Source organism: Accipiter gentilis, chromosome 5 (assembly GCF_929443795.1).
Source record: "Accipiter gentilis chromosome 5, bAccGen1.1, whole genome shotgun sequence".
In the NCBI taxonomy this organism is placed as follows: domain Eukaryota; kingdom Metazoa; phylum Chordata; class Aves; order Accipitriformes; family Accipitridae; genus Astur; species Astur gentilis.
Window position 1 is genome coordinate 45,714,156 of NC_064884.1, and position 26,091 is coordinate 45,740,246.

Sequence of the window (26,091 nt, forward strand, 5' to 3'; positions counted from 1 at the left end):
CTGAGCGTGGCCGGACACACACACGGGATGACACACGTGTCTCCAGTGCCACCCCCCCGCCCCCATCTCCCCGGCTTGCCCCGAGGGGGCCCTTGGCACCCTCCGGTCCCCGTGGTGCCAGCAACACATCCCAAAATAGCCTCGGCGGGGCCATAAAAGCAGGACGGGTGGGTAGGTGGGGGGACAGCGGCAACATGTTGGTGCCGAGTACGGTGGTACGCAGCGGGGGGCTGCTTTCGAGTGCCCGCCTGGGCTGTCGTGTGCGGGAGGAGGACGTGGGACGTCGCGAGACGTTCAGTGCCGAATGGCTGGACCTGGAGCTCAGCACCCGGCCTGAGGATGGGTGAGGGGCACCCCTGCTGCGGAGGGTGGGCAGGGGTCCTTGGGGTGCTGGAGCTATAGCGGGGGCACTGGGTGATTGAGGGTCCCCAAGGGCTGGGGGGTTTCCATAGGGTCTTGGGGCTATGGGGGAGGGCTCCAAGGGTCCCCATGGGGAATGGGGGGGGGCTGCAGGGGGTCTCTGTGGGGTCATGGGAGTTCCAGGGAGGTGGGGTGGGTGTTCAAGGTGAACTGGGAGGGCCTCGGGGGTTCCTGTAGGGAGACGGGGGTCTTCACAGGACTGAGGGAAGCTGGGTATCCCCGTGGGGCCAGGAGGGATGTGGGAGTCTCCAGGGGTCCCTGTGGGGTGGGGGGGTCCCCGTGGGGCTGTGCAGGTCCTGAAGCGTCTCCAAGGGTCCCCATGGGGTTGGTGAGGCTGTGGGGGGTCATGGGCACCTCCGGGGGGGGGTGGTCCCCACGGTGTAGTGTGGGACGTGGGTGTCTCCAGGGGTCCCCGTGGAGTGGGGTGGCCACGACAGGGCAGAACAGGACACGGGGGGTCCCCGTGAGGTGCTGGAGCCCGGCTCCCGCCCCCACGAGCCCCCCCATGCCCAGGTGGTGCCGGCGGGAGGTGGACGAGCAGCGCCGGGAGACGGTGGAGCATCGTGGGGAGATGCGGGTGCTGGAGCAGCGCTCGCCCTGGGGGCTGCTGCGGTTCGGATGCCTGGGGCAGCCCCTGACCCAGCACCTCCTGCCCTACGCCCGCACCTTGCCCCTACCCCTCTTCGCCCCCCCGGACCTCCGCGGTGCCAAGGCGGGGGTCCCCCGCACCCTCTCCCGCTCCCTCTCCCACGAGGCCCAGCGGGGTTGAGGGTGTCGGTGGGGATGGGGGGGGAATTGGGGAGGGTGGGGTGGGCAGGAGGCTGATGCTGGGGGGCGGCAGGGGGACCCAGACGCCTGGGTCCGCTCAGCCGCCCCGAAGAGGCAACGCGGGAGGGTGGGGGCAAGTGGGGGTGGGCTCCCACTCGCCTGGGACCCCACTCCGCAGTGGGCGTCGTGGAAGCCGGCGGGGACGGGGCGCCCACGGTTCGGGGGGCTCCTGGCAGCTCCGAGCGCGACTCCGTTTCCCTGGCAAAGAGAAGGGGGTGCAAGGATGGGAAGCGCTGAAACCCGCCTGGGGCCGAACGGGGCCCTGGGGGGGTTGTGGAGAAGTGGGGGGGCTGCGGCGGGGCACTCTGTGGAGTTGTACAAACGATGGCATTTGTACGGCAATAAAATGCCCAGTCTGGCCCAGTGGCGTCGTTTCGGGGGGACAGGAAGGGGGTTTTGAGACCCCCATGAGGCGGTGTGAGGAGGGGGGCAAGATTTAGCAGGAGAGGGACCCTCCTGGGGAATGGGGGAAACTGAGGCACAGCTCCTTGCCGGCAGCTGGAGGGACCCAGGCGTCTTTTTTTTGGGGGGGGGGGGGGGGGGCTTGGGGGAGGGGGTAACCTTCTGCTTATATAACTCCCCCCCCCCCCTCCCCCCCCCCTCCATTGCCAGCCCAGCCGGTGCCAGGGTTCGGGACGGACCCAGCGCCAGCGCCCAGATTAGCTGTTCCTGCCCGGCCGGATCCTGCTGTCCCTGGGCCACCGCCAGTCCCCGTCCCCTCCCTGTCCCCATCCCGTCCCTTTCCTCCCCATGAGCCGCCTGTCTCTGCCACCTTTGTCCACCTACAGCTTCAGCACAGACAGGATTTGGGATCTTTAACTGCCCCCCCCCCACCCCTTCCCTCTCCCCAGCCCCATAAGTGGGTTCCATCCTGCTCCTTATCCCAGGGTACTGGGAGTCCTGGAAGCTGGCAGGGTTGGTGGTGCCAGCTCCTGCCAGGGGCTGGGCTGAGGTCCAGCACACTCGGCTCACTGGTGATAGAGGCATCGGGGAGAGCTCAGACAGGCCCCATCCTCATCCCAATCCTCTCCCCATCCCATCCCATGGGACACTCATGACCAGATCCTGTCATTGGGGGGTGGGTCACGGCCAGGACACCCACATCTCAGGGTGGGGAGAAGAGCAAAAGCTTCAGGGGACAGTGACTGGAGCCAGGATTCCTGGATCCTTCCCCCCCCCCCCCCCCCCCCCGCCACCCCGGTTCAGGGAAGGCAGAAGAGCGTTATCGCTCAGCGCCGGGCCGAATCCGGCAGCGCTGGCGTCCGGCCGCGTCCCCCGGCCCTGAGGCGCTGGCACTAACCTGGTTATCCACGATGGATGGCCACCATCACCTCCGCGCCGGGCAGGACCATCGCTCACCGCAGCCACCCCCCCTCCTCAAAGCCCAGCTGGGGATATAAGGCGGGTTTGGGGGTGGACGGGCGCCGCTGCCGCAGCCCCTCGCCATGAGCACCCTGGCCGCCCTCCGGGAGGGCTACCAGCACTTCGACCCCCGCGCTTACCTGCAGAACAACTACCTGCCCCCCCGGGCCGACTTCTCCTCCGAGGAGTTCGTGGTGCCCTGGAAGCTGCGATGCCTGGCCGAGACCTTCGCCAGTGGTGAGTGGCCAGGTGGGGAAACTGAGGCACGGGGTGGGACGGCACCCACCCTGCCCACTCCCCTGGCTTGACCCCAGGGTCCATCTCCCCTCTCCCAACCACCCTCCCAGGATGGGACCCCCCCCCCCCCCCCTTCCCATCTCCGGTTGCCCCCATCCACCCAGCTCGGTGTGGGACCCCCGGCCTCTCAGTGTCCTGCTCCCCCTCCCCAGGTGAGATCCACGGGCGCACGCTGATCGACGTGGGCTCGGGTCCCACCATCTACCAGCTCCTGAGCGCCTGCGACCACTTCGAGGAGATCGTGGCCACCGACTACCTGGCGGTGAACCGGGAGGAGCTGGGGCGCTGGGTGCGGGGGGAGCCCGGCACCTTCGACTGGAGCCCCTTCATCCAGCACGTCTGCAAGATCGAGGGACGCGGGTAGGGCTGCGTGGGGCCGGGGGCTGGGGGGGGGGGGGGGCAGAGGGGGTGGCACACGCAGGGGGACCCCGGGCAGTGGGTGCCCCCACGGTGGTGGGTGGTGCTGGGCTGGTCCCTGTGGATTCATGGCTGAGTGGCCCCACCGGATCACAGCCCCATATTCCTGCAGATGCTGGGCTGATCCCTGCCCTGTGATCCCTGGCTGCGATCCCTGCAGGAGCATGTCGCCGTATCCTATGGGATCACTGCCCCACTGTCCCCAAATCCCAGGGGATCACAGCCCTACGTTCCCACAGATGCTGGGCTGATCCCTGCAGGACCGTGTCCCTGCATCCCATGGGATCACAGCCCCACATCCTTAGAAATGCTGGACTGATCCCTGTAGGATTGTGTCCCCGCATCCCATGGGCTCACAACCCCACATCCTTGCAGATGCTGGGCTGGTCCCTGTGGGATTGTCCCCCCACATCCCATGGGCTCACAGCCCCACATCCCTGTGGACGCTGGGCTGATCCCTGCAGGATTATGCCTCCACAGCCCTCACAGACTTTGCTCTGATCCCTGCAGGATCCTGTCCCCACGTCCCTGTGAAAGTTGGGTTGATCCCTGCAGGATCCCAGCCCCACATACCCATGGGATCCTGTCCCCACGTCCCTGTGGGTGCTGGGTTGATCCCTGTGGAATCCCATTCCCCACGTCCCTGCAGATGCCGGGCTGATCCCTGCAGGAATCCCATCCCCACATCCCTACGGGTGCCGGCCCGATCCCCAGGGGATCCCGTCCCCCGCTGACGCCCACCTCCCCGCAGGGAGCCCTGGCAGGAGAAAGAGCGTCGGCTGCGGGACCGCCTGCGCCGCATCCTGCCCATCGACGTCCACCGGCCGGACCCGCTGGGCGCCCCGTTGCGCCCGCCGGCCGACGCGTTGCTCTCCGCTTTCTGCTTGGAAGCCGTCAGCCCCGACCGCGCCGCCTTCGCCCGGGCGCTGGCACACGTGGGCTCGCTGCTGCGGCCGGGGGGCCACGCGCTGCTGCTGGGGGCTCTGGGGGAGTCCTTCTACATGGCGGGGGCCGCCCGCCTGCCCGTGGTGCCGCTGGCGGAGGACGACGTCCGGACGGCCTTGACCGGCGCCGGCTTCGCCCTTCGCGACTTCCGATCCTACGCCATGCCGCCCGCCCTCCGCACCGGCGTGGACGACGTCGACGGCGTCTTCTTCGCCCACGCGCAGAAGCCGCTGGAGGCCTGAAGGATGCCCCCCACCCCCATCACCCCCAAAGCCAGATTTTGTGTCCCCCCCGGCCCACCCCGCTGCTTCCCCCGCCAATAAAGCCTGAGCTGCATGGCACAGCCTGGCATTGCCTCGGGGCTGCGGGGAGAGGGGGTGGCCCTGGGGTGGGGGTGGGGGGCACCCATAGATCCTGGAGTGGGGGGGGGGGGGGGTCAGGGACCCGGGAAGGCGGAGGGGAAGCTGCGATGGGGGCTCAGGAGAAGGTGAGGATGGGGTGGGTATGGGGGGCATGGCAGGGGGGATACGGGGCACAGAGGGTGAAGGGGGGGGGGGGGCACAGGGGGAATGGTGAGGAGGGGGGGGGCACACAGGGCGAGAGAGGGTGGGAAATGGGGTGCAGGCCAGGGCAGATATAGGGTGCACCACAGGGTGACGGCAAGGGGAATGGGGTGCAGGGCAGACACGGGGTGCAAGGTGGGGCTGGGGGGTGGCATAGTGCGGGGGGGGGGGGGGGTGCAGCCTGGCTGGGCACAGGGTGCCCATGGGGCGGTGAGGGGGTACAGGGGGGACAAGAGCCAGGCCCGGCACAGGTTGAACTCGGCTTTATTCACATCCCACAACACACTCAGGTAAGGGGGGGGCCGCACGCCTGGGGGGGCACAGCCCCTCTGGCAGAGGGGGGGGCACCCCCAGCCCCAAGGCACCGCTCCAGCCCCACGCATTACATGCCCCCCCTGCAAAAGCCAGCCAGCAGCCAGCAGGTCCGAGCAAGGCCCCCCCACCGTGTGCACGCAGGCCCCCCCCAGCCGCCCACGTCCCCCCCCCCCCCGGCACCACAGGCCCCAGCAGCCATTGCCACCTCGCGGCTGCTGGGCTCCACGGCAGGGAGGGCTCCTGGCTCAGCACCGGCAGCCGGGGGGGGGGGACACACCGGGGGGGGGTTCGGCTGCCCTTGGCCCCTGTGCAACTGGCAGGGGGGATGCACCCCCCCCCCGGACCCTGGGGAAGGGAGCTGGGGGGGCATGGGGGGGTGCGTGGAGAGAAAAGCAAACCTCAGAAGGCAACAGGGGAAAGGAGCCCGTAGCCAGGGGGGGCCGGGGGTTCACTTGGCACAGGGCAGGGCAGGACCCCGGGGGGGCATGAAGGGCCGTGCTCCCCCCCCGGCAGCTCTAGTCCGCTTTGAAGAGGTCGGAGTTGGCCTTCAGGAGGTAGAGGCTGTCATCCACCAGGAAACTGCGGAGAGGGAGGGGGGAGAGGTGGGGGCTGGGGGGGGGGGGGGTGACAGGGCCGGGGGGGGCCTCGGTTCCACAGCCCCACGGCCTTGGGGGAGGCCCCCTGTGGCTGTCAGTGCTGGGTGGGAAGGCAGGGGGTCGGGGGAGCCCTGAACCCCCCCAGTGAGCCGGGCTAGCCCCCGAGGCTCTTGGGGAGCCGCAGCGGGGTCCCTCCAGCACCCCACGGGCAACAGGGGGGCCACCAGCAGCCTGATTTCAAGGGGGGGGCACTGAGCATCCCACGGACCAAAGGGGGGCCCTTAGCACCCCAGTTTCAAGAGGGGGGCACCCAGCACAGCATGGGCAAGAGAGGGGCACCCAGCACCCTGTGGGAAAGACTAGAGCGCCCAGCACCAATATTTTAAGAGGGGGACCCCCAGCACCCATATTTTAGGAGGGGGAGGGGGCACTGACCTGTAGAAGAGGACGTTGAGCGGGATGGTGCCGATGTGCCAGAGCGCGTGGGCGTCCAGCACCCAGAAGAGGGGGGGGAAATCGAGGAGCTCCAGCAGCGCCAGCGCCTGCAGCAGCAGCACCACGGCCGCACACTTCCAGACGTGGGGCAGGCGCGGGCGGTTCCGCAGGCACCACCGCAACCACCACGCCAGGTTGAGGAGCCCTGGGAAAAGTTGGGGGGCAGAGGGGGGGGAACAGGGAGAGGGGAGCACCCACCTGTGGGCACGGAACCCCCCAGCCAGCTCCAGACCCACAGCCCCCGGTCCCGGCCTCACCGATCGCCGCGTTCGCGGCCATGTTGTAGCCGTAGTCGAAGCGGACGAGGGTCAGGTAGGAGATGTGGCAGGCGAGGAAGAGGAGGAGGAAGGCCCTGAAGATGCTGATTAAGGCTGGCCGCTGCAGCCCCAGCGTCCTGGGGAGAGGGGTGAGGAGGAGGAGGAGGAGGAAAGGGTCGCTGACGGCGCCGGGAACCGGCCACCGTCGGTGTCCCCAGCACCCTGCCCCACGGCTTGGTGCCCCACGGTGCTGACGGGGCTCACCTGACGCAGCACAGGTACACGGAGTGCAGGATGACGGCCGAAGCGCAGAAATAGTCCAGTTTCTGCAGGATTGGGGCTGGGTGAGCCGTGCTGGCAGCTTGAGGAGGGACAGGGGCTCCAGCACACAGCCCCCCCTGCCCCGAGCGGGGCTGAACAACAGGACCCCAGCACTGGTTTGGGGACAGAGGGTGACGAACCCACAGACACGCTGGTTCTGAGGGCGCCGCTCACCTCCGTCACAGCCGTGTCCCTCGTGTGGAAAACGGTGGACCAGAACCAGGCGTTTAAGGAGACCTGTGGGAGAGGCGGCGTGAGAGGAGGAAACCCGAAGTGCCGGGGTGAGGAGAGGCTGAGCGGCCCCCGCTGCCAGCTAAGTAAGTGCCAGCTCCCCGGCTGGGTCACGTTCCCCCTCAGCATCTCGTCAGCCTCATTAGGGAAGATGAGTGCCCTGAAAATTGGATGCGGAGGCGCCGGCGGCCGGGGCAGCGGCAGCAGCCGGAGCTGTGCGGGGTTTGCTGATCAGCTGGTTATTGCAAAGCCCTCGAGACTCGGCGCTCTGGCAGAGGACGCCCGGAAAGCGCTGCCGGCCCGGTGCCGCCCTGCCAGCGCAGGCTGTGCCCCCCAAATCCTCCCCATCACCCTGGCGGGGAGGGGGCCCCCACAATAAGGGGAGACCATGGGGGCTGCAAGAAGACCCCCAGACAGAGCAGCGAGGATGTGGAGCGCAGCAAAGCCCCCCAGGGAGGGGAAGGGGAGGGGGGGCGTCACGGCTCACCCAGGCGAAGGCGACGCAGGTGGGGTACATGGGGGAGGCCGGGGGGACGGCGGCTTTGTAGCGCAGCAGCATGACGAAGCTGGCCAGGCCGTTGAGGAAGGAGGCGAAGGCGGAGGCCGGCTCCTGGAAGAACAGGAACCGCGAGAAGGGCCACTGCAACGGAGAATGGCGATGTCAGCGAGCTGAGGGGGACCCCAACACTCGCCCCAGCCCCCTCTGCTCACCTTGCCGTGGAACTGGGGTACCCTGTGGCCGCCCTGGACGTAGAGCCGCACTGTCAGCCACATGCACTCGTACTTGCAGTCATCGCGGCAGGTCCAGCCTGCAGCCGGGGAGACGAGCGGTGGCGGGGAAGGCTGGTGCGGCCCCTGCCCTGGCCACTGAGCCCCCCGCTGCTCCAGTCCCTCCCAGTACGGACTATCAGGCGGCACGGTCAGACCACGACGGGCGCTGGGAATGCCAGGACCCAGCTTGGGTTCACCCTGCGCAGCTCGGGGACCCCCCTGCTGTGCTGGGTGCAGGCTGGGCACCCGGGCCTTCCCCAAGTGGCTCCCAGCACCATGGCCCAGAAACCCCCAGTATGGCCCAGTATCCCCCCAAATGGTCCAGTGACTCCCAAAACAGTCCAAAACAGGCCAGCACTTCCCCCAGCAAAGTCCAGTGGTCCCCAGTAAGGCTCAGTGTCCCCCCCCAGAAGAGCCAGCAGCATGGCCCAGCACAGCCCAGTATCCCGCTACGCAGCCCAGCGCCTCCCAGCATGACCCCAGAATGGCCCCAATAGCCACCAGCATGGCCCAGTGCCCACCAGTATAGCCCGAATGCCGCCCCCCAGCACGGCCCAGTAACCCTCAGTGCAGAACCAGCATGGTCCAGTGATCCCCGGTACCTCCCAGTACAGCTCAGCACCCCCAGCCCGGCCTCAGGACAGCCCAGTGCTCCCCAGTACGGCCCAGTGCCTCCCAGTCCGACCCCGCTCCCCGGCCCCGTCCGCCCGCCCAGCCACTCGGTGCGGAGGCGTGGCCTCTGAGAGGGGCGTGGCCTTCCATAGCGGGCGTGGTCTCTTCGAGGGGCGTGGCCTGCCAGCTGTGGGGGCGCGGCCCGGCCCGACAGCCAATGGGCGCGGGGAGGGGGCGGTACCTGTCAGGCCCATGTAGAGGGGTTGGCGGGCGCGGAAGTGCCGCAGCGCCGCCCCCGAGCAGTTCTGCCGCTCGCAGCGGCCCAGGCACTCGCGGTACAGCGGCTCCCGGTCCCCCTGCGAGCCCCGGGCCGGGCCCGGCGCCGCCGCTGCCCCCAGCAGCAGCAGCAGCGCGGTCCGCGCCGCCCCGCCGGCCGCCATCGCCGCCCGGCCCGGCCACTTCCGGCCCACCCCGGAAACGGGGGCGCCATGGGGCACCATGGGATATAGCGCCTCCGCCTACCGCTGGGATGACGGGATACAGTCCCCGGGGCGAGAGGCTCATGGGATATATCCTCCCTCTGCACTTTTTGCAGAGGCTCATGGGATATATCCCCCCCACCCGCGCACAGTGTGTCCCGGGTGGGCTGCCGGGCCCCGGCGGAGGGGGGGGGGGGGGCTGTGTGCGGTGACCCCGGCGGCCTGTGGGGTTCGGGGCCAGGACAGAACCCGGCGGCAGCACGGCCTGGTCTGCCTCTGCCTCGGGGTGGGCCGTGCAGGCCCCGACCATGCGGGACCCCGGGCGGGGGCCGTGGGATGAGGACCCCGAGGCAGCCCCCCTCCCCCCCCCCGCCGTGGGGTGCCAATGGCTGGCAACGGGGTGGGGGACACACGGGGGTCGCTGTCCTGGTGGGGGCTGTCGGGCAAACAGGGGGGAGCCCAGACCCCGGCACTGGGGGCTCCTTCTCCGGCCTGGCCAGGGGTCGGCTCTCCCCTGGGGGGCTGCGGGCGGCCACGGTGGAAGCAGGGGAGGGGGCGGCCGATGGGGACATGGCGGGAAGAACCAGCCCCACGCCGGGGTCTTGTCCCGGCCACCCACCCCTCGACACGGCTGCTCCCGGCCACAATGCCCCCTGTTCTGCCCGGCTGGGGGGGTCGGGGGTCGCCATCGCGGGCTGCGATGCTCCCGGGGGACCCCACGTCCCTGTGCACCCAGGGCTTGTGCCCAGGGTGGGGGACAAACGCCAGCTCCAGGCCAACCCACTGGGGACGTGTTGAATGTGGCCAGGTTGCCCCTGTACCCTGGGACTGTCCCCGTAACCCAGGACTGTCCCTGTACCCTGGGTCTGTCCCCATAGCCCGGGTCTGTCCCCGTATCCCGGGTCTGTCCCTATACGCTGGGTCTGTCCCTGTACCCCTGGTCTGTCCCTGTACCCCGGGTCTGTCCCCATACCCTGGGTCTGTCCCCGTACCCCCAGTCTGTCCCCATACCCTGGGACTGTCCCCATACCCCAGGTCTGTCCCCGTACCCCGGGTCTGTCCCCGTACCCCCAGTCTGTCCCCATACCCTGGGACTGTCCCCATACCCCAGGTCTGTCCCCGTACCCTGGGACTGTCCCCGTACCCCCAGTCTGTCCCTGTACCCTGTGTCTGTCCCCGTACCCCTGGTCTGTCCCCGTACCCTGTGTCTGTCCCCGTACCCCTGGTCTGTCCCCATACCCCAGGTCTGTCCCCGTACCCCGGGTCTGTCCCCGTATCCCCAGTCTGTCCCCATACCCCAGGTCTGTCCCCGTACCCCGGGTCTGTCCCCGTACCCCCAGTCTGTCCCCATACCCCGTTCCCCATACCCCCAGTCTGTCCCCGTACCCTGGGACTGTCCCTGTACCCCAGGTCTGTCCCCATACCCCGGGTCTGTCCCTGTACCCCGGGACTGTCCCCGTACCCCTGGTCTGTCCCCATAGCCCTGGTCTGTCCCCGTACCCTGTGTCTGTCCCCGTACCCCGGGTCTGTCCCCGTACCCCCGGTCTGTCCCCATAGCCCTGGTCTGTCCCCGTACCCTGTGTCTGTCCCCGTACCCCGGGTCTGTCCCCGTACCCCGGGACTGTCTCTCGGTGCCAGGCCTCTGTCCCACCCCCCGGGCCTGTCCCCCCCAAACCCAGGAGCAGCATCACCGCCCCCGTCCCCCTTCCCCTGCACCGGTGACGGGGCTCCTTCTCCGTGTGTCCCCCCGTCCCCCCGCCCCAATCCAGGCGACCCCACGGCGAAGCCTCCGCACCCCGCCCCCAGCAGAACCCCGGGACGGGGAAGCACCGGGAGGGGAGGGGGGGGGGGGTCTCCGGGAGCGCGCGAGGGCGGCGGGAGCGCGCGCGAAGGGGGGGGGGGTGGTGGTGGTGTGTTGCGGCGGGCGGCGCGCCCTCGCCCGGGGCCGGACCCGGGTCCGGGAGCGCGGCGCGGCCCCGCGAGGCGGAGCCCGGGAGCGGCGGGAGGCGGCGGCTCCGCACCGCAAACTTTCCCGGAGCGGCCGGGGGGGGGGCCATGGGCCGCGGCCCGCGTTGAGCACCATGATCCCCGCCGGAGGCTGCCTCGGCGCCGGGCTGCTGCTGCTCGCCGTCCTCTGCCCCGCCGCCGCCGCCGAAGGTGGGTCCCACCGGGACAGCGCGGGGGGGGGGGGGGCGCACACACACACACACACATACCCACTCACGACACCGGGGAACGGGAGGACACCGGGAATCGGGAGGACACCCGGCCGCGGGAGCGTCCCCTCGGCGGCGGGACTTTGGGCAAAGTTTTGCACCGGAGCGACCGGCACCGGGGGGGGGGGAGGAGGAGGAGGACGGGACACCGAGAGGGGGAACCGGGGGAGGTACCGGGCTGCGCGGGGGCTGCTCGGTTGAAAGTGACGGGACCGTCCCGTGTCCCTCCCCGGTGTCCGTCCGTCCCCCCCCCCCGCCGCGGGCAGCGCGTCCCCGGCGGCCCCACGCCGCCATCGCCCGCTGGGGCTGGGGGGCCGGACTGGGCTGGACTGGGAGGCGCTGGGCCGGACTGGGCTGCCCTGCCCGCTGGGCCCCGGCCCCCCCCCCCCACACCCCCCCCGAACGGGACGAGCCTCGGGTCCGCTGCCCCGGGAGGAGTTTGGGGGACACCCCCCCCCCCCCACCCCCCGGCTGTGGGTGCTCCGAAGGGCTCCGGTAACGTCTGGGGAAACGGGAACGGAGGGACCCCAACTTCTCGGGGGTTCCCTTTCCCGGAACCACGGGAAAGTTTTGGGGTGCAGGGCAGGGAGCCGTGGGGTGCTGGGGCAGGCGCGGTGCCCGACGGAGCGGGTAGGTGGGTGGGTGGGTGGGTGGGTGAGTGGGTGCGTCCCCGTTGCTCCCATCCACATTCTCGACGTGCCGCACCCTGCCCAGCCCGGGAGAGCGGCCGGGGAGGGAGCGGGAGCAGCCTGGACGGGAGCCCTGCCTGTCCCGAGGCCTCGGCCGGGCACGAGGGAACGGGGCTGGCAGGGGACGAGGGACAGCAGGGGACGGGGCTGGTGACCCCAAAGTTGGCATCAGCAGCCCCAAAAATGACCGGTGGGATTTGACCCCGCTGCCTGCTCCGGGCCTGCCCGCTGCCTCCATGCCAGCCCAGTTTTGGGGTGGGGGGGGTAGGTCCAGCACTGGTGGAGTTTTGGGAAGCAAATTCCTGGTGGGGCTGAGGCGGTGCAGGGTTGTGGGGCAGGGACGTGGGGACTCGCCGGGGGGGAGTCTCCGCTCCCGGCACCCCACGGCTCGCCCCGCTCAGAGGGTCTGTGCCGGGGGGAGCTCCCGGCTCCAGACTGGGGACGTGCTGATGTGACCCCTCAGCCCCAACCCTGTCCCCGGGGTCGATCCGTGTGCTGGCTGGGAGGCGTTGACCGGCAGCCCCGGCTCGGGGAGCACCGGACCTGGGGCAGCCCCGGGGGCACGTGGCCGACGGGCTTTGCCGGACACCTCGGCGGCTGCCTGCGGGCAGACGGGACGATCCGTGGCGGCGCTACCCACCAGAGCGAGCCAGGCAGGATGGATCATTGACTGCCCTTCCCGGTGCCCGGCCAGGGACCCGGAGGAGCAGACAGGGCCGAAGCCCATGGGACGGAGCCGGGATCCCACCAGGATCTGGCCCTGCCGCCGCTCGCCCGTCCCGCCTGCCCTTCGCCCTGGGAAAGCTCTCGGCATCTTCTGCCCGCGCCGCGGGGCAGGTGGAAGGCAGACCTTGAGCTTTGGCGCCTACCGCAACAGCGTGGTTTCCTCCCGGGGGTACAGGGGGGACCCTCCGCTGCCCAGCCGAGGCCACCGCGGTGGGGGTGAGAGCTGAACCCCAAACTCGGAGAGCTTCCTCCTCCCTGGCTTTGCTTGTGGCGGGGGGGGGGTTCTCCCTTGCTCAGCGGCCCTGGAACAGGCAGAGGAGGTGGCTGCCAGCCTGGTCCCCCGGCCATGAGGCTGTGCAGGCAGCTGCCGGCACCGGGGGCTGTCACTCAGCCGCGGCACGGCCGGCAGCCCCCTCCAGCCGGGGACTGGGACGCCAAACCCCTGCCCTGGGCAGAGGGCAGGGCACGGCTGCCTCACCCCCCGTGTGCCTCGGTGTCCCCCTGCCCGGTGCCCGGGGAGGGGACGGTGGCGGCTCAGGGCCGGTGACGCCGGAGCCGTGCCGGGGTCAGTGTCGGAGCCGGATCGGGGTCTTACGTGTCGGGGGGGGGGTCACCCCGGCGTGGTGGCGGGGTGCCGGGGGCTGCGGGCGCGCCGGGGCTGGGCCGTGCCCGCCAGCCCTGCGTCACCGCTGCTCCCCAAACACGCCCGACCTGAAAAGGCGGTTCCTGCTGGGAGCGGGCGGCCGGGGGCCCCGTGCCACCCGCGGCCGTGACTCACCAGCCCGGCCCAGGGCGGGCTCCTGCACCCCCCCACCTCCCCTTACCCTGCATCCCCCCGCACCCGACCCGATGCCCCGGGGATGGTCTCCCGGCCAGCAGCAGCCCCCGCCGTGGGATGGGGCCGGCCAGGCTCCGGCAGCAGCCGTCGCCGCTGCTCAACAATCGGGTCTTGTCTTGGCGTGGCCCCCCCTCGCCGGCGTGGGCAGAGCATTCCTGCCCGCGGCCCCCCGCTCCGGCCCCCCGACACGGCCGGTTCTTACGGGTCCCAGCCTGGCACCCCCCCCCCCCAGCAGCACCCGACGCCCACCGCGGGCACGGGGCGACGTCGTCCCTCGGCCGTCCCTCGTGCCGGGGCCTGGTGCCAAAGCGGGAGCAGCTTCGCCGCGTGCCGGGGTGGGAGCCGGGGGAGCGGCGATCCAGGAAGCCCATCGGAAGCTGTTGGAAGCAGCCCCGGAGATAAACGGCCGCCGCCGGATCCCGCAGCGTTTCCTGCGGAGGCCGGTGCCGCCGCCGCCGGCTCGGTTTCCCCGCGGGGGCGAGGCTGGGCCAGGTGAAGGGGAACCCGCTGAGCTCCCGCTCCCGTCCCCGCAGTCTGCACGGGCACCGACATGAAGCTGCTGCGTCCCTCCAGCCCCGAAAGCCACTACGAGACCCTGCGGCACCTCTACCAGGGCTGCCAGGTGGTGCAGGGCAACCTGGAGCTCACCTACCTGCCCCCCGACGCCGACACCACCTTCCTCAAGGTGCGCAGGGTGGGGAACACCCCGGGGTGGTGGCGGGGGGCCGGCCGGCCCCTCACCCTCCCCCCCCCCCCCTCATCCCTCCCCATCTCCAGGATATCAAGGAGGTGCAGGGCTACGTGCTGATCGCGGAGAACCAAGTGAGCCGGCTGGAGCTGCAGAGCCTGCGCATCATCCGGGGGACGCAGCTCTTCCAGGAGCGTTACGCCCTGACCGTGGTGGGCAACGCCGGCCCCGCCGGCACGCCGGGGCTGCGCCAGCTCGGCATGCGGCATCTCACAGGTCGGGATTCCCTTCCCTGGGACGCTCGGGGCTGCGGGTTGCTGCTGCTGGGGCTGGGAGCTGACGGGTCTTGCCTGGGGTGGGCGCACGGGGGCTGCTGGTCCTGCCTGGGGCTGCCAGTCCCCAGTATAGCCCCTGCCCTGCCTGGGGCTGGGTGGTCCCCATGGGGTGGCAGGTCCCCCATGCAGGGTTGGGTGTCCCCGTGGGGCTCCAGGTCCTTGCCCAGGGCTGGGAGTCCCCATGGGGCTGCAGGACCCCCCCCCTCCATCCCCATGCTGATATGCCCCCCGCCCCCCAATGCTGTCCCTGCACAGAGATCCTGAAGGGGGGGGTGCGCATCGAGAAGAACCCCCAGCTCTGCTTCCAGGAGACCATCCTGTGGTCCGACATCTTCCACCGGCACAACGAGCTCCGCGGAGAGACCCGGGTGGAGAGCACCCGCAACCGCAGCTGTGAGCACTGGCACCCCAGTGGGGCAGAGGGGTTTTTACCCAGGGAGGGGGTCTGGGGGTTGCCATTACCCCACGGCATTTGCCCGCTCACGGCTCCCCCCCTCCCCGGCACAGGTCCCGACTGCCGGGCGTTGTGTGCCGAGGGGCGCTGCTGGGGCGAGGGGCCGCAGGACTGCCAGACGCGTGAGTACGGGGCCCGCAGCCAGTTCTGCCCCCCCCCCCCAGGGACCCCCAAAGCCCCTGCTCTTTGGGGTCCTTCAAAATCCCTGGGTCACCCCCCTCCTTTGCATGTCCCTGCCCCATTGACCCCTACTTGCCACCTAAATCCTGGCCCCAGAGACTCCCTGGACCTTCCACTTGCCCCCCCCAACTCCCCATGGTCCCCCCAGAATCCCTGCTCTGGAGACCCCCACCCATTCCCCCAAATCCCCATCCCATTGACCCCTACTTGGCACCCAAATGCCTGCCCCAGAGACCCCCAAAATCTCTGCCCCGGGGGCCTCCACTTAAACCCCCAAATCCCTGCCCTGGGGATCCCCACTTTCCCCTCCCGATCCCTGCCCCACTGTCCCCGCCTGGTACCCAAATCCCCACCACAGGGCCCCCCCCCCCCCCAGCTCCCTGCCCTGGGAACCCACCTACCCCCCCAGCTCCTCATCTTGGGGACCCCCACATCCCCTGGAGGGGTGGGGAACCACCATCGGGGTCCCTGTTCCCCACCGTGTCCCTCTTTCCCACCCCCCCCCCCCAAGTAACCAACAGCATCTGCCACGGCTGCCCACGCTGCAAGGGCACGAAGCCGACGGACTGCTGCCACGAGCAGTGTGCTGCCGGCTGCACCGGCCCCAAGCACTCCGACTGCCTGGTGTGTACCGGGGACGGGGGGCACCAGGGACGGGGGGTTATGGGATGCCGGAGTCTCACACCGGTTGTCGTCCCCCTCCTCAAGGCGTGCTTGAACTTCAACCGGAGCGGGATCTGCGAGCTGCACTGTCCCCCCCTCGTCATCTACAACTCGGACACCTTCGAGTCGGTACCCAACCGCGACGGGCGATACACCTTCGGTGCCAGCTGCGTCAGCCAGTGTCCCTGTGAGTGCCATGCCGGCTCTGGGTGGTGGTGGTGGGGGTGTCCAGTGCCGAACCGCCGTGGCCTTGACCTCCCCCTCTGCCCCCCCTCAGATAACTACCTCGCAACAGAGGTGGGGTCCTGCACCCTCGTGTGCCCCCAGAACAGCCAGGAGGTCACAGTCAACAACGTCCAGAAATGCGAGAAGTGCAGCAAACCCTGCCCGGAGGGTGAGCAGCAACCCCCCCCCGGCACCTAAGGGGGGGGTGGTTCTGGGGACCCCAAGGGGGTGTGGGGGATGCTGGCTATGCCCTGAGGGGGGGTGTCCCTCCACGGCCGGCGGGGCAGGAGCAGTGAGTGTTTTGGGGGGAGCGGGGGTCCTGGTGGAGCACCCCAGCCCTGCTGTGCCCCCCCTCGCAGTGTGCTACGGGCTGGGAGTAGATTTCCTCAAGGGCGTCCGTGCCGTGAATGCCTCCAACATCCAGCACTTTGCCGGCTGCACCAAGATCTTTGGCAGCCTGGCCTTCCTGCCCGAGACCTTCGCTGGGTAAGTTCCTTGCCCGCCCCCCCCCCCCCACAGGCAGCTGCCGGGACACCCCCCCCCAACCTCCCTCCCATCCCTGGCAGGGACCCCAGCACCAACACGCCGCCCCTGGACCCCAAACTGCTGCGGATCTTCGAGAGCCTGGAAGAGCTGACGGGTGAGCACGGAGGGAGCCAGGGGCTGGGGGCTTTGGATGCAGGGAGCGGGGGGACGGACACACGGGGTGGTGACGCTCGGCTCCCCACAGGCTTCCTCTACATCGCTGCCTGGCCGCCCGATTTGCAGGACCTGGGCGTCTTCCAAAACCTGCGGGTCATCCGGGGTCGTGTGCTGCACAAGTGAGCGGGGACGGGGACGCGGGGTGGGGGGACACGGGGTGGTGGGGGGGGTGGTCTGCACGCGTTCACCCGGCGGTGTCTCGGCAGCGGCGCCTACTCGCTGACGCTGCGGGACCTGGCGGTGCGGGCGCTGGGGCTCCGTGCCCTGCAGGAGATCAGCAGCGGGATGGTGCTCGTCCACCACAACCCCCAGCTCTGCTTCCTCCAGAAGGTCCCATGGGGCAGCATCTTCCGTAACCCCCGCCAGCGCCTCTTCCAGACCCACAACAAGCCCCCCGAACAGTGCGGTAAGCAGCACCCATGGGGGACGGGGCTGGCGGGGCGGAGGGGGGGGGGAGCCGGCGGACACCCCCCCCCCCCCCGCCATCGCTCACGGTGCTCCCCTGCAGAGAGCGAGGGGCTGGTCTGCTTCCACCTCTGCGCCCACGGGCACTGCTGGGGCCCCGGTCCGACCCAGTGCGTCGCCTGCGAGCGGTTCCTGCGCGGCCAGGAGTGCGTCGCCTCCTGCAACCTCCTGGACGGGTGAGCGGCGAGCACCGGGGACGGCGGGCAGAGCCCCCCCACCCCGCTAGCTACAGGGGGTCCGGGACCCCATCACTGCACCCACCCCACAGTCCCTTTGCCCTGCAGAGCCGTTCGGGAACATGCCAACGGGACGCGGTGCCTGCCCTGTCACCCCGAGTGCCAACCCCAGAACGGCACCGAGACCTGCTTCGGATCGGTGAGGATGGGGAGGGATGTGGGGGGGTGGCCCTGGACCCCTGGGTCCCTTACAACCCCCCCACCCCCCTCCCCGCAGGAGGCAGACCAGTGTGTGGCTTGCGCCCACTACAAGGACGCGCAGCAGTGCGTGCGGCGCTGCCCCAGCGGGGTGAAGGCGGACGCCTCCTTCGTGCCCGTCTGGAAGTACCCGGATGAAGACGGCGTCTGCCAGCTCTGCCCCACCAACTGCACCCACTCGTGAGTCTTGGGGGGGGGTGGTGGGGTCCGGCTGGGCATGGGCAGGGGGTCGCGGGGGGGCTGCTGACGGGGGGCTGCTGCTGCACGCTCTGTCCCCAGGTGCACGATCCGGGATGAGGACGGCTGTCCCGTGGATCAGAAGCCAAGGTATGAGTGTGGGTGCCTGGTGCCACCCTGATTCCCACCCCTCTGGGCGCTGGGAGGCTTTGGGGGGGCTCCTCCAGCCAGGACCCCTACGCTGTCACCATCTCCCCCACCCCGGTCACGTCCTATCTCGCAGCCAGGTGACGTCCATCATCGCCGGCGTGGTGGGGGCTCTGCTGGTTGTCGTCCTCCTGCTCATCACCGTCGTCTGCGTCAAGCGCCGGCGGCAGCAGGAGCGGAAGCACACCATGCGGCGCCTGCTGCAGGAGACCGAGGTGGGAACGCCGGGACTCACGGCTCTTCCAGAGGGGGATGGATCCCCAGTGCTGGGGGGGGGGGATGTCAGGAGCCCAGCCCCGGCCCCCCCTCACCCATCTGTGCCCCGCAGCTGGTGGAGCCGTTGACGCCCAGCGGGGCCCTCCCCAACCAGGCTCAGATGCGGATCCTGAAGGAGACGGAGCTCAAAAAAGTGAAAGTCTTAGGCTCCGGCGCTTTCGGCACCGTCTACAAGGTGAGGGGTAGGGGGTGCTGGCACCAGCGGGTTGGGACCTTCCCCTCTCCGCACCCCTTCACCCATGTTCCCCCTCCCTCAGGGCATCTGGATCCCCGACGGAGAGAGCGTGAAGATCCCAGTGGCCATCAAGGTCTTGCGAGAGAACACGTCGCCCAAAGCCAACAAGGAAATCCTGGACGTGAGTGTGCCAGCGGTGCTGGTGGGTGAGCGGTGCCGGCGGTAGCCCCCATCCAGCCTGACCGCCCCCCCCCCCCCCAACCCTGCCCGCAGGAGGCTTACGTGATGGCAGGGGTGGGCAGCCCCTACGTGTCCCGGCTGCTGGGCATCTGCCTGACCTCCACGGTGCAGCTGGTGACACAGCTGATGCCCTACGGCTGCCTCCTGGACTACGTGCGGGAGAACAAGGACCGCATCGGCTCCCAGGACCTGCTCAACTGGTGTGTGCAGATCGCCAAGGTAGGACGTGGGGGGGGGACCTGGGTGGGGGGGGTGTCATGGTGGGAGTGGGGGGACGGAGCCAGCCTGACACATGCCACCCCCAGGGGATGAGTTATTTGGAGGAGGTGCGGCTGGTGCACCGGGACCTGGCCGCTCGCAATGTCCTCGTCAAGAGCCCCAACCACGTCAAGATCACCGACTTCGGGCTGGCCCGGCTGCTCGACATCGATGAGACCGAGTACCACGCTGACGGCGGCAAGGTGGGGCTTGCGGATGCAGGGACAGAGTGATGGGGGCCATGATGCTCCCCCTCAGGGACAAGCAGACCACCCCCCATCCCCGGCCAAATCCTGCTCACTTCTCTGTCCTCCCTGTCCCAGGTCCCCATCAAGTGGATGGCGCTGGAGTCCATCCTCCGCCGGCGCTTCACGCACCAGAGCGATGTCTGGAGCTACGGTATGTCGGGGCGGCCCCGTCCCTGGGCTGGGGACCGTGGGGGGTTGCGCAGTGGGGCCCGGGGCATCACTCACCCCTGTCCCCATCCCCCCCGCCAGGTGTCACCGTGTGGGAGCTGATGACCTTCGGGGCGAAACCCTACGATGGGATCCCTGCCCGGGAGATCCCCGACCTGCTGGAGAAGGGCGAGAGGCTGCCACAGCCGCCCATCTGCACCATTGACGTCTACATGATCATGGTGAAATGTACGGGGAGGGGGACAAGGACACCGCACGGGGACAGGGTGCCACGGCAGCACCTTATTCCCGGCCCTTACGGTGCCCGGCTCTGCCCCAGGCTGGATGATCGACTCCGAGTGCCGGCCCAAGTTTCGGGAGCTGGTCACCGAGTTCTCCCGCATGGCCCGGGACCCCCAGCGCTTTGTGGTCATCCAGGTACGCAGGTCCCCGGGGGTCCTGTCATCCTGCTGGCACCTCCGTGCAAGCACTGACCGCTGCCCTTACCCCCAGAACGACATGGTCGGGCTGCCCGGCTCCATCGACAGCACCTTCTACCGCGCCCTGCTCGAGGAGGAGGACATGGATGACCTGGTTGACGCCGAGGAGTACCTGGTCCCTCACCAGGGCTTCTTCAGCGCCGAGACCTCCACCACCTACCGCAGCCGCATCTCCTCCACGCGGGTAGGTGGGATGGGGAAAGGGGGGGGCCAAGCAGGAGCCCCCCTTTCCTGGCAGAGGTGGGGGGTGACCCGGTGCTGGGGCAGCCCAGGGCAAGGCTGCAGCCGTGTCTGTGCTGGGGAGATGTGGGGTGCAAAGCCCCCCATGCACTGCCTTGAGACCCCGTCTGCGGGCACCAGGACAGCGTCCTCGGTGTGGGCTGTGAGTGCCAAACTCTGTGCCTTCTCCTGCACCCAGAGCACGGCGGAGACCCCAGCCGACGTGGAGGAGGGCGAGGGCTTGGCCGCCTTCCCCTTCCCCCCCCAGGGCCTGGCAGAGGGTCCGGAGAGTCCCGTGCCAGAGGTGCCGGAGGGGGACGGTGGGGTCAAGGCATCCCTGCAGAGCCCGTCGGTGCGGGAGCCCAGCACCCTGCCGCGGTACAGCGAGGATCCCACCGGGCTGACGGCCGAGGAGAGTGAGGGCCTGGACCCCGAGGGCTTCACCGCCCCCGCCCCCCGCACCGCCATGCCAGGTAGGGAGGGGACAGGGGGACCCTGCAGGAGGCGGGGGGGCTGCCTGCCCACCCCATCACCCAGCTCAGCCACGGTGTTCCCTAACTCATCCCTCGACCCTGCAGAGTACGTGAATCAGGCTGGGGAGCGGCGGTCCCCACCCCGGCACCCCCGTGCACCCCCATCCCCGCCAGACAAGCCCAAAGGGCACCAGGGTAAGAACGGGCTCATCAAGGAAGCCAAGCACCCTTTCCCGGGACCCTTCGGCCATGCTGTGGAGAACCCCGAGTACCTGGCACCCCCCGGCCCGCCTGCCCCCGGCCCCTTCAGCCAGGCCTTCGACAACCCCTACTACTGGAACCAGGACCCCCCCAAGACCGGTGGTCCTGAGGGCGGCCCCGGCATGACATCCACGGCCGAGAATCCCGAGTACCTCGGCCTGGCCGGACCTGACAACACGGCCGCGTAGGGCTGAGCCGTGGAGAGACCCCCCAACACACCGACTCCGCTGAGGCAGGCTGGGGAGGGACAGCATGCGGTGAGCTGCGGATGCGGAGCTGGCGGCTGTCCCCTCTGCCCCGGGGGGCATCCATGCTAACGCCGTGGGGTGACACCAGCCACGGAGAGCTGGGAGAGCTCAGGATGCTGTAGGACAGCGTGGCAGCAAGTGTGGGGACAGAGAGAGGTCACCCTTCGTGCCAGGTGCTGCTCTGGGCCCCCTCCCAGAACTGGGCATCGGCAAGAGTGACCCGCAAGCTGCGCTGAGCCAGATGGTGCTCAGATGGCGACCGGGAGCAGCCCAGGCAGCTTGGCCCCGGCACGGCTGGAGGACAGCCCACCACCATCACCCCAAAGGCTCCTCCACCACCAACCGCCTCTCCAGGGCTGTCCCGTTCCGGCTCATCCCGTGAATGTCACCGCCACCACCGCACTCCTCCCCAGCGCCCCAGTTGCGCCGGGACACATGGACTTGCACTGAGAGCAGGCGGATGCTGGGCTCGCGTCCCGGCTCCTCCTGGATTCTTTTGAAGCCGACTGTATCGCACCGAGATGTATATTTGATAATTGTACATTGGTTTTTTTTTTTTTTTTCTACTCCTCTTGTCTGTGTGATTCCCCCTTCTCCAGTGCTGGCACAGCTCCTGGGGACCATCGTATGCCTTCCCTCCTGGCCTCAGCTGCCACCACCCGAGGAGGCAGCGAAGGGCAGGACCTGCTTACCTGGAGGGTAAAAGTCCTGATCCTGCCTGGCTGCCGACCAAGGGCAGGGCAGGCAGGAGACGGGACCCGATCCAATCCCACTTTTGCGCCTCGGTGCCCGTGTCCCACCCCTGTAGTCAAGGGACACAAGAGGGGCCGCGTTCTCCTCTGTTCTTTATTCAGCACTGGGCTGTTGGGTTTATACACAGTATAGAATAAATAGGGGACCCCTCCGCCGGCTCAGCCACCCTGTGGTGAAGGGCAGAGTCATTACAAGTGGAAAGCGAGAGCCAACAGCCTGAGAACGGGGAGGTGGGGGAAGCTCACGGCCGTTAAATAAACCTCTTGGCCGTGGGGATGGAGCCAAGCCGGGGTTCCCATGCCCGGCTGGGGCAGCCGGTCCCCGCTGCCCTTGCACTGGTTTAAACAGTGACAGGAGAGACTTTAATCATTAACAAATCACGCTAAAGTTTACAGCGAGTGGTTTTTTTCTCTGCATTAACCTGCTGGGAGGTCTGGCGCTGCAAAGTTCCCTTCAATGCGTGATCTGGCTCCCCCAAGGGCTGGGCAGAGCATTCACGGGGGACCCCCAAATCCCCAGTGGCTGAGGGAGAGGAGTACCCCCTGCACTGCTGGGCATGGGGGGAGGCAAATGCAGAGGAAGGGGGAAGGCAAAGGCAGGCAGGGGAGCCACGCCGGGCCGCAGCTACACCCCACAGCAGGTCAGGCACGCGACCCAAAGAGATGGGCCAGAATGGCCCCCCCCAGCACAGCCAGCTCAGTGACACCAGTGCCACAGCTCTGCCCATCCCAGCTCTCGCCCCCAGTGCTGCGGTGGTGGTGTTCCCTAGGAGGCTCCTTACGCTCTCGCATTCCTTTGACATCCCCAGTCTCCCCCGCCATCCCCAGTCACACAGAAAGCTAACGAAGGCAGTGAGGAGCGAAGCAGGGGGACGCCGAGGGCACTGGGAGATCCCAGCTGGGTGCAGGGCTACAGGATGACGCAGGGGGGGCGGCTGTTGGTGATCTTCTCCAGTGGTTCCCCATTCCTCGCTCTACGAATCGCTTCAATCAGCTGAGGAGACAGTGGGGAGGGGTGGTCACACTCCGGGCCAGCCTCGCCACAAGGTCTGGTAGCAGAAGGAGCACACCGGGGGGGACACGAGATGGTCGGGAGCACTCAGACACAACACATGGAGGTCAGGCAGTGCCACAGGCCCAAATCACGGCCATGCTGAAGGAGGAGCTCCAGGAACCTTCCCCCCTCTACCCACATGAGCAGTGGCTCAGGCTTGCACTGTACCACAGCGGGACCTGAAGTGGGTCCCGGCAGGAAGGGGAACAATGCCCAATGGGATTGTGAGGCTTCGCCAGAGCTCGGGCAGAGCTGGCGGTTGATGAAATGGAGATGTCGAGGGAAAAAGCGGTCACAGGGGAGCTTGCTGCAAAAACAAACCTCCCCACGGCCACCAGCCTGGCTGACGCAAGGACCCTGCGGCGCCGGGTACTTACGTCCTTCTCGTAGGGAAAACCGCCGTTCTCCAGCTTGGAAAAGACCAGCTGCCCGTTGATTTCTATCTCGAAGGCACCTTAAAAGCACACAGGACCAAGCTGTAAGCTGTGTTCCTGCCCCGTGCAGTGCCATCAACCCCCATACCCATCCTGCAGCTGCTCCTGCCACACCAAACCCTGGCGCAAGCATCCGGGAGGCAGAAACAACACGGTGGTAACCCCAGACCCACTGGACCGTACCCCTGGTGACAGGACCGGGCTGGCAGAGCACGCAGTGCACCCCTGGAGAGCTCAGGGGGCTCCTGCCCTGCTCCTGGCAGACCCCCAGGCTCCAGAGTCTCTGCACCCAACAAGACCCCAGTGAGGGGTAGCCCCTGTGATAAGCAGTGCTCACACAACTGAGGCACAACGCCCCCAGCCTCAGCACAAAGTTTAAACCAGCTCAGCCCCTCTGCCCTGCCCAAAGACAGGGCTGACACCCAGCACTGCAGCAGGGGCAGGCCGGGGTCACCCCAACTGCAGTGTACCCCAGGAGTGACCCCTGCGTGGCGCCAGCTGCCACAGGCCCTTACCTGTGCCCCCCAGCCTGGACTCGATCTCGATGTCGGGGTACTCCTCCTTCACAGCGCTTGCCAGCTCCTGGTATGTGGGCTCGAAGCCACAGGGCTCGCTGGGTGTGGGGAGAAGCAAGTGAGAGCTGAGTCTGCGGCATGGGGAGCCCCCGACAACACCCCTCGCCCAGACACTCCCTGTCCATCCCTACCCCAAACTAAAGGACCGCCCCAGCATCTTCCTTCCCCGCTACCGCCTGCACCCCCACATCCTCCACAACAGCCCCCTGCGCCCCCAAAACTCCTCCTACCTCCCTGCACTTCCTCTCTCCTTCCCACAAGCCCCCCAGCTCCTACACTACCCAGCTCCCTACACCCCTCAGCCCCCCCCATATCCCATTCCCCTACAGCCCACCGACTCTTGTCCACTCCGACTCCCCCACCCCCGCCCTGCAGAGCCCCCCCATACCCTCCAGGCCCACACATGCCCCGTCCCCCAGTTCCTGCCCTCAGCACCCCAGAATCCCCGTCTCTCCCACCCCACCGTCCCCTCCGGGTCCCTCACACCCCCGAAGGCCCCTCGTCGTCGTCCCCCCGGTTCTTCCCCCTCCCGGGGCCGCCGCGACCCCGAGGGAAGGAGCCCGGGCCCGGCGTTGACGCTCACCAATACTCCACCACGATGCGGACCCGCCGCTCCGCCTCAGCCCCGGCCGCCGCCACCGCCGCCTCCTCCTCGGCTCCGCCGCTCATTGCCCCCGGTCCCGCCGCTCGCCCGCCGCTTCCGGGTACCACCACGTGATGCGGCGTTTCCGGCCGCTCACCCTCGTCTGCTCCGAGCGGGGCGCGTTGCGCCACCTGCTGGCGGGAGGAACGCGCAGCGGAGGGGCCGCCCCCGCCCGCCGGGTCCCCGCGGAGCCGCAGCGACCCCCGCGGGAGCTCCGTAGTCCCGTGGGGATCCCCGCAGACCCAGGGGACCCCCACCTCCCCTCATGGCACCCCCGCTGACCCCCCACAACGTCCCCGTGGGAGTCCTATAGGGCCTCGGCGCCCCCCCCCCCCCAAAGGGGGTCACCCACGGACACATAGGGCCCCCGCGGGGAGCCCCTGAACCCCCCGTGGGGACACCTCTGGGGACTCTGTGGGGCACAAGCACCCCATGAGGACACCCACGTCCCCTGTGGGGACCCCACCCTCTGTTCCCACGGGACCCCCACAGATCCCCTAAGGGCCCCCCACACGTCCCACTGGTGCCTTCCCATAGCCCACCCCCCCAGTGGGGTCCCCAGATCCCTCCATACCCCAGGGGACCCTGCCGCCTGCATGAGACCCCCCCCCCGTGAGACACCCCCCCGGGTCTCCACCTGCCCCAGTCCCTGGGCTGATGCCGTGGGACCCCCCACCCCACGGACCCCCGCACCCCGTGGGGCCCTTCCAGCCCCCCCCGTGTGGGGTCCCAGGGGAGCACCGACCCAAACCCCACAGCCTGGGGCTGGGGACCCCCGGGGGGGGGGCCAGGCTGGGCCATGCTGGACTTACCCCCCCAGAACAGCCACGGTCCCAGTGGGGCTGCAGGATGCCTGGACACACCCCCCCCCCCCCCAGGCTCTGCCCCCCCCAGCTTGGCTCTGGGGTCACCCCAGTGCATTGTGGGAAACTCCCCATCACCACTGCAGGGTCCTGGGATGCAGCTTTGGGGTGGGGGGGGTGGGGGTTGGAACCCCCCCATGCTGGCACGGGGCCAGGCTGGCTGCCCCATCCCAAGGCTGGGGGTTCGGGGGGGTGGGCACCCTTGGGTGGCAGAAGGGGGGGGGTGGGCCAGGTGCCGGGCAGCCGGCCTGGGGCAGCATGATGTCAGGCGGGGGCGGGAGTTGGCGCAGGTAGATAAAGCCGGGGAGAACAGGAATCCCCGGTCCGGCGGGAGGGTGGCGGGACACGGCGGGCGCCTGCAGGTAGGAACGGGGCCGGGGTGGGGGTCCCCCGCACCGTGGGGCCGCTGGCCATCCTGGGATGTAGGCCCCCATCCCACCGGCATGACCCCGGCCCCCCTCTGCGCCCCCGCCTCTTCCTTCCCACCTTCCTCCCGGCTCTTCCTCCTCCTCTGCCGCCCCGGCACGGCCTCGCCGTCGCCGTCGCCCCGCAGCCTCCGCAACCCCGGTCCTGCAGCCCCCATTGCCCGGGGAGCCTTGTCCCACCATCTCGGTACCCACCGGCACCCCTGCCCACAGCTGGTGGTCCTGGGACCCCATCCCATAGCCCTGGTAGCCCTGGGAACCTGCCCTGTAGCCCTGGTGACCCTGGGACCCCATCCCATAGCCCTGGTAGCCCTGGGAACCTGCCCTGTAGCCCTGGTGACCCTGGGACCCCATCCCATAGCCCTGGTAGCCCTGGGAACCTGCCCTGTAGC

General features: G+C 69.2%; 5 protein-coding genes across 10 annotated transcripts; 3 read left to right on the top strand and 2 right to left on the bottom strand.

Moving 5' to 3' along the window:
* The first annotated feature begins 184 nt into the window (after positions 1-184).
* On the top strand, positions 185-1,189 carry TCAP (titin-cap). The gene is made up of 2 exons (XM_049800614.1): positions 185-343; positions 934-1,189. Exons 1-2 carry the CDS (start codon positions 195-197, stop codon positions 1,187-1,189), a joined length of 405 nt encoding a protein of 134 aa, XP_049656571.1. The 5' UTR covers positions 185-194.
* A 1,504-nt stretch (positions 1,190-2,693) lies between these two features.
* Positions 2,694-4,511, top strand: PNMT (phenylethanolamine N-methyltransferase). The gene is made up of 3 exons (XM_049800605.1): positions 2,694-2,847; positions 3,060-3,267; positions 4,076-4,511. The coding sequence occupies exons 1-3, from the start codon at positions 2,694-2,696 to the stop codon at positions 4,509-4,511; spliced, it is 798 nt and encodes a 265-aa protein (XP_049656562.1).
* Positions 4,512-5,073: 562 nt separating this feature from the next.
* PGAP3 (post-GPI attachment to proteins phospholipase 3) lies at positions 5,074-8,890 on the bottom strand. Of its 4 annotated transcripts, XM_049800601.1 has the most exons (8): positions 8,672-8,890; positions 7,759-7,856; positions 7,535-7,687; positions 6,991-7,053; positions 6,760-6,821; positions 6,496-6,632; positions 6,179-6,383; positions 5,074-5,726 (listed from the first exon to the last, which is right to left on the bottom strand). In XM_049800601.1, the coding sequence occupies exons 1-8, from the start codon at positions 8,868-8,870 to the stop codon at positions 5,663-5,665; spliced, it is 981 nt and encodes a 326-aa protein (XP_049656558.1). In that variant the 5' UTR covers positions 8,871-8,890; the 3' UTR covers positions 5,074-5,662. The 4 variants fall into 4 exon arrangements, 3 of the variants coding, with proteins under 3 accessions (XP_049656558.1, XP_049656557.1, XP_049656559.1); XM_049800600.1 differs by having other exon boundaries at positions 6,179-6,632; XR_007506049.1 differs by lacking the exon at positions 5,074-5,726 and having other exon boundaries at positions 6,242-6,383; positions 6,760-6,856.
* Positions 8,891-10,958: 2,068 nt separating this feature from the next.
* ERBB2 (erb-b2 receptor tyrosine kinase 2) lies at positions 10,959-21,510 on the top strand. 3 transcript variants are annotated; one of them, XM_049800580.1, is made up of 27 exons: positions 11,598-11,620; positions 13,912-14,063; positions 14,156-14,342; positions 14,657-14,794; positions 14,909-14,977; positions 15,547-15,659; positions 15,744-15,885; positions 15,976-16,092; positions 16,283-16,409; positions 16,490-16,563; positions 16,654-16,744; positions 16,832-17,031; positions 17,134-17,266; positions 17,375-17,465; positions 17,544-17,704; positions 17,804-17,851; positions 17,985-18,123; positions 18,237-18,359; positions 18,442-18,540; positions 18,633-18,818; positions 18,905-19,060; positions 19,181-19,256; positions 19,355-19,501; positions 19,593-19,690; positions 19,766-19,936; positions 20,171-20,444; positions 20,550-21,510. In XM_049800580.1, exons 2-27 carry the CDS (start codon positions 13,929-13,931, stop codon positions 20,891-20,893), a joined length of 3,639 nt encoding a protein of 1,212 aa, XP_049656537.1. In that variant the 5' UTR covers positions 11,598-11,620; positions 13,912-13,928; the 3' UTR covers positions 20,894-21,510. The 3 variants fall into 3 exon arrangements, with proteins under 3 accessions (XP_049656538.1, XP_049656537.1, XP_049656536.1); XM_049800579.1 differs by lacking the exon at positions 11,598-11,620 and having other exon boundaries at positions 17,375-17,704; XM_049800581.1 differs by lacking the exons at positions 11,598-11,620; positions 17,804-17,851; positions 17,985-18,123; ... (8 more) ...; positions 20,171-20,444; positions 20,550-21,510 and adding an exon at positions 10,959-11,066 and having other exon boundaries at positions 17,544-17,708.
* Positions 21,511-21,778: 268 nt separating this feature from the next.
* MIEN1 (migration and invasion enhancer 1) lies at positions 21,779-24,467 on the bottom strand. Its single transcript, XM_049800615.1, has 4 exons — positions 24,352-24,467; positions 23,709-23,806; positions 23,137-23,213; positions 21,779-22,699 (listed from the first exon to the last, which is right to left on the bottom strand). Exons 1-4 carry the CDS (start codon positions 24,435-24,437, stop codon positions 22,616-22,618), a joined length of 345 nt encoding a protein of 114 aa, XP_049656572.1. The 5' UTR covers positions 24,438-24,467; the 3' UTR covers positions 21,779-22,615.
* Positions 24,468-26,091: the final 1,624 nt, after the last annotated feature.